General features: G+C 41.9%; 1 protein-coding gene across 1 annotated transcript; it reads right to left on the bottom strand.

Moving 5' to 3' along the window:
* Positions 1 to 287: 287 nt before the first annotated feature.
* LOC127629941 (delta-like protein C) lies at positions 288 to 4,236 on the bottom strand. The gene is made up of 9 exons (XM_052107260.1): positions 3,973 to 4,236; positions 3,653 to 3,892; positions 3,488 to 3,545; positions 3,123 to 3,380; positions 2,344 to 2,705; positions 2,037 to 2,253; positions 907 to 1,606; positions 681 to 795; positions 288 to 583 (listed from the first exon to the last, which is right to left on the bottom strand). The coding sequence occupies exons 1-9, from the start codon at positions 4,021 to 4,023 to the stop codon at positions 578 to 580; spliced, it is 2,007 nt and encodes a 668-aa protein (XP_051963220.1). The 5' UTR covers positions 4,024 to 4,236; the 3' UTR covers positions 288 to 577.
* Between the last annotated feature and the right edge of the window lie 1,559 nt (positions 4,237 to 5,795).

Below are 5,795 nucleotides of genomic sequence, written 5' to 3'. Positions count from 1 at the left end.
GAGTAAAAGGCTGATTGATTGGCTAAGCAAGGCCTCTTGTGAAACGTAAATTGAGATTATGCCCGTTTTCATCCTTTTCAAGGCCTCAGATAAAAAAGAATTGGCTGTTCAGTGATTAAGGAATCCTTGATTCTCCTTAGCTCAGACAGTCCTTGGTCTTTATGTACAATTTAAATATGATATATATATATCTATATCTATCTATCTATCTATCTATCTATCTATCTATCTATCTATCTATCTATCTATCTATCTATCTATATATATATATATATATATATATATATATATATATATATATATTATTCTATTTGGGACATTAAAAAGGAAAAGAAAATAGTGCTTATTATGCAAATTGTTCCTAAAGTCTTCAAGTCCATAAAATTCTTGCTTTGTCTCCGCAAAATCATTGTCCATATCAATAAAAAGTCATTTCTAATGAGCAGCATGAATAAATAAATAATATATGTAGATATAATATATACTTTTCACTTCTTCCTATAGTCATTTAGGACTGTAAACATTTTTGGGCCATTGGTCCACTGGTAATTGAGGTGTTCCAGATTGAAGAATACTGTTAAACCTGAGGATAAATGGGAAAAGAAGAATGCCGTTAGCCTATGTTTTTAGAAGCAATACATCGAGTGCATGCCAACAATGAAAGTTGTGAGAATACTTACCTCAGTAGCATACACACATTGTTCTATGTGTTCAGGAATGATGTATACAGGGTGATATAATCCCTCTTTCGGATAGTTCAATGGCGGAACCAATAATGTTGATTCCAAGTTTTTCCTGTAATGGATTTAATATACAGCTCAAGCTCAGCACATTTGATGTGATCAGCTCAAATATAAGACCAAAAACAGAGATGAGTAAAATAGACAAATAAGAAGGTCAACTTACAGGTCAAGCTTGTTGTTTTTGTGTTTTTCGTCTACGGTCAAATTGTAGTCCAGCATCTTCTGCTTGTAATTTGATTTGTCACTGGAATGAGCGTCCACAATGGTGGAGCTGAGTGCCACATCCTTATTGGACATCTTATAAGGACCACCAGGAATAAGAAAGGCCTCCTTCTCTTTAAGGCCTAACATTGAGTTGGGGGTTAAAGAGGTCCGGTTGTTGACCGTCTCCAAGTCATTGCGCACAGTGGATGAGATGGCTTTGCGATTTTGTTGCATCTGTTTCAGGACCACAATGGCAGCAGAAACCACAAGGGTGAGTGTGATGAGGCCCAAGGTGAATGAAACCACCAAAGCAGCTGGAAAAGGAGGGCTTGGTACAGGGGTGGGCTTATCTTTATACTCGCACCGTGCGCCCATGAAGTCTGGTGGGCACTGGCAGACGGGTCCAGAAAAGTGGGTGTAGCATGCCCCTCCATTCTCACAGGGCATGAGGCTGCAGGCATCAGCACGGATGTTACAGTCCTTGCCTGTGAAGCCAAGCGTGCATGTGCAGGTGTAGTCGTTGATGCCATCCACACAGGTGCCGGCGTTTTGGCAGGGGCTGCGTGCACAGTCGTCTATGTTTATTTCGCAACGCAAGCCTTTGAAGCCAGGGCGACAACGGCACATCAGGTTGTGACCCAAATCGAGGCACTGGGCACCTTCGAGATAAAAAGCATGGAATGTGTTAAAATCCAGCAGGTTGTATGAAATTCACAAACCATGCCCTAAAAATGAAAGCAATAGTTAGGCTGAATGATAGAACCCTTCAAAATAAGAGTGCAAACCAGGGTAAGTAATTATAAACCTTGGGAAAGCTATGGTACATCTTTATGACAGCTCTATCTTGCCTTTCATATCAGTCTTTGAGCCACACTGGTGTCTTTTCTATCATGCTTGAGTAGTATGTCTTCTACAGAATGTCACGCACAGTGGATGCATCTCAAAACCCTAAAGGAACAGGAGCCAGAAGCCGCCAGCAAACTGCCTCAGGCAGAGAATGGCGACAGCAAAGAATGCTGAAGCCCTACAGGCTGTTGTTTTTCAAGAAGGATTGCAGATAAGAGCTCGTAGGAGTGAGAATATGCTTACTGTTAGCACAGGGGTTGCTGCTGCACCGGTCGATCTTCTTCTCACAGTTAGATCCCATGTAACCTAGAGGGCAGCGACAAGAGTAGCCGTCGGTTCCCTTCTCCATGCAGGTTCCTCCATTGAAGCAGGGTGCATCGGAACAGGTCATGGCACTGATCTCACAGTTCTTCCCATAGAAGCCTTGAGGGCATGTGCAGGAGTAATCATTCACCAGATCCTAAGGGGGGAACAGCATCTCATTATCCATCAAGTTTCAATATATGTCAAAATACAGCACAGATCATACTGATCGTGTTTGACTGCATACATTACAGCTGCCTCCATTCTTGCACGGGATGCTGTCACACTCATTGGTCTCAATTTCGCAGTTTGTGCCGCTGAAGCCGGGCCTGCAGGTACAGGTGTAACTGCCTTGGCCAGTGTTGGTACAGGTGGCGTCATTCACGCAGGGCCTGTGATTTGTGCAGAAATTCAGATCTTGGTTGCAGAACAGGCCGCCCCATCCCTCCTTGCAAGTGCACTGCCAGGGTTGGCTGCAAGTGCCGTATAAGCACCCCGGGTGTCGTTGGCACTCATCGCAAAGGGGGCCCTGCCACCCGAGGTGGCACTGGCACTCACCGGGGGCCTCACAATAACCGTGCTCCTCGCTACAGCCAGACGAGCAGATGGCTGTTAAAAAGGAGAGGGAGAGAAAGGGGGAAATTAGAATGCCCATGTATCATAAACCACCCCTCCCTTTCTGGAGGCTCAGACACATCAAGTATTTGTTAAGTACTAAACTAACTAAGCAGCTGGGAGGCACACAAAGAAACACATGCCGTCTTTTTCACGGAAGGCAGAGCATATTAGGTTTCAACGCGTGTCCTTGTTAAATCATGCTCCTTGCTTCCATTGTTACAGCGAACAAAAGCGTGGTAGGCAAACTCAGATTTAAGTTTTTATGTGACCGCAAGAAGCCGTTGAACATCAGTTTAACCGCTTGCAAGATTTTAACGGCCCGCGACACTTTTAAACATGTAAACATTTGTGTAAATTGTAAACGTTCATGTATAAAAGAAAAAAGAAAAGAAAGAAAAACACACTTACGTTCAGCGCAGTATTCGCCTTTCCATCCAGTCAAGCAGATTCTATTGCCGGCGGCATCGCATTTGAAGTGGCCGAACGCGTCATCCCGTGGCCGGCAGAAATCCGAGCAGTCCTCGCCGTGGTAAAATTCATCGCACACGACGCGGTAAGAAAAGCGCAGTTCACTTTGCTCTCCAAGATGCACATCCTGGGACCAGTCCTGCCCAATTGCGAGTCTTCTTTTGGTGGCTAAACGGCTGATCATATTGTTCAGGTTCTCTGAAATCCATCAAATAGATTACTTTTAATACTCCTCTATAAATAAAAAGTAAACGTTATTTTTTCTACTGAAACAACACTACTGGAGGCAAGAGTAGGGCGCATACCTGTTGACTGCTCAGAGGATTCTACGTTCCATGCCTCAATTATCAACGACACAGTTCCCTATAAAGACCGCAATTTATTGAAACTCGTTAATTATATCTATCAAACATACTTTCATCTTTATTTTATACATTAAGATCCATTCACATTTGTAAGGCTATACTCACCGGCCATTTGAAATTAAAAGGCACCTTAACAGGCGCACTGCTGGAGATGGAGCTCTGGTCTGCGCTGAATACTCCTGTCAGTCCGATGCCGTAAGTGCACGGAGGCTCAGGTAAGATGACGTCCTGCGAGTGCTTCAGGCAAACACGGAAAAATATCTGACAGTCTCTGGACCGTTTACACACACTGCTTGTGGTTGTGAAAGAGTGTACTTTCAACTCAAACACACCGGATGATTCGCCCTATATGGGAATAATACAAGTATAAGTAGGCTATTACTAGCTATAGCACGTGTATATAATACAAATTAAATCATACTCACAAGTTGCAGTGATATCAAAATGAAAAAACACGTTGATAAAAAAATAGCCATTTTGTATCTTGTTGTCTGCTACTGAAGGATAGCAGACCGCGAGCGTAATCCGAAATGAATGTTTGTAGTGGTGGAAACAATTTAAGAAAAAAGCACTGAAGCGAGGAAACGAGTGGAATTAACTATTTAAAAAAAATCTTGTCGTCTGTTGTATAGGAGCTTAGAAAATAAAGAAAAACAGATTTCTAGCTCCAGGAAACAAGGACTTTGGACTCTTCTTTTAAGTTTCGTGGAGTAATGAGAGCGCGTGGGGTTTAAATAGACACAGCAGAGGGGCGGAATTGTTATTATGCAAATTAAGTCATATAAGGAGCGAGAAGGATTTAGGCTACTCGCGTTTGGTTGTACGTTCGTCAATGTTGTAAAATATTACATAATTAATAATACACACACACACACACACACACACACACACACACACACACACACACAAACATATGCTGTAAAACAAATACCTTTGGAATTTTTTAAGAAAACATTCTAATGGAGGTTAACAACCATGGCATTGGTTAAATATTAACATTTTTTATCACATTGGTTTATGAATTAATTAAGAAGCAAATCCACAATCATTTGCCCGACTTTGCTCAACATTCTGTTTGTAAAAGAAATGACTGTTAAATGACAAAGCTTGTCTCTTTTAGCTGTAGTAGGCCTAAGCAATAGGCCTACTTAAGTTTGCTGAAAGCAAATTAAGAATGTATTCGTAGTTAAGAATGACAAATGTGCTAAGATAAATCTTTTTTTTTTCTTTTCAACGACCCATATTTTGTGTTTTTCCTGTGTCGCGTGCCACGCTATTCTCGCAAGTTTGTTTTCGTCTAGAGAGAGGTTCGTCACCGATCTCGGATGGGAGGGGTGCAGGGGGGTAACCCCCCCCCTTTAATTCAGCCCTAAAATCTGTAATTGTTCTGACGCGTGTGAGTCGTTAAACCGGCATGCTTCGGAGGGGCACTTTATTGTGCCCTGGAAAGATCCGGAGGGCTCTTTTGTTATCTTGGGTTCGGATTGTAGGTCTTTGGTAAAGAGGGTAAAATGGTGGGGGTTACACAGAGCATTTAAGATGGCAGATAATTGCTTTCTAGAGTAAGAGAGAGAGAGAGAGATAGATAGATAGATAGAGAGAGAGAGAGAGAGAGAGAGAGAGAGAGAGAGAGAGAGAGAGAGAGAGAGTGTGTGTGTGTGTGTGAGCGTGTATTTATCACTTCGTGGGGACCAAATGTCCCCATAAGGATAGTAAAACCCGAAATTTTAGACCTTGTGGGGACATTTTGTCGGTCCCCATGAGGAAAACAGCTTATAAATCATACTAAATTATGTTTTTTGAAAATTTAAAAATGCAGAAAGTTTTCTTTAAGGTTTAGGTTTAGGGGTAGGGTTAGGTTTAGGGGATAGAATATAAAGTTTGCACAGTATAAAAACCATTATGTCTATGGAAAGTCCCCATAAAACATGGAAACACAACGTGTGTGTGTGTGTGTGTGTGCAGGGAGGGGGATACTCACTACAGCTGTATGATAATCTTGGCACCTGCGCACAGAGTGTTCCCATTTATGCTAAATTGTCACTATATGTCATGAAAACCTAATAGGCTACTGTATCTCATATGTGTTTGTGGAGGATGTTTCTAGTTGTAGTCTCAACCATTTTTTTTATTTTTCTTGGTACCTGTTGGTATGCACTGTAAACAGTGTTGTCATTACTGAATTAAACCCCATGAAATGTCAAGTTTTGGGCTCACAACTCAAATATCTAAGCTCCTTGAATGTATT

Source organism: Xyrauchen texanus, chromosome 36 (assembly GCF_025860055.1).
Source record: "Xyrauchen texanus isolate HMW12.3.18 chromosome 36, RBS_HiC_50CHRs, whole genome shotgun sequence".
Classification (NCBI taxonomy): Eukaryota; Metazoa; Chordata; class Actinopteri; order Cypriniformes; family Catostomidae; genus Xyrauchen; species Xyrauchen texanus.
Note: the sequence above shows the minus strand (reverse complement) of the source record. Positions and strands in the feature narration are given on the sequence as shown.

What these genes read in the sequence shown, in the direction of transcription:
- LOC127629941 (XM_052107260.1), bottom strand. Translation starts at nt 4,023, where the DNA reads ATGGCTATTTTTTTATCAACGTGTTTTTTCATTTTGATATCACTGCAA. An exon ending in AGAATGGAGGCAGCTGTAAT is followed by an intron (nt 2,254 to 2,343) that starts GTATGCAGTCAA and finishes TTCCCCCCTTAG; the next exon opens with GATCTGGTGAATGATTACTC. An exon ending in CAGCAACCCCTGTGCTAACA is followed by an intron (nt 1,607 to 2,036) that starts GTAAGCATATTC and finishes TTTATCTCGAAG; the next exon opens with GTGCCCAGTGCCTCGATTTG.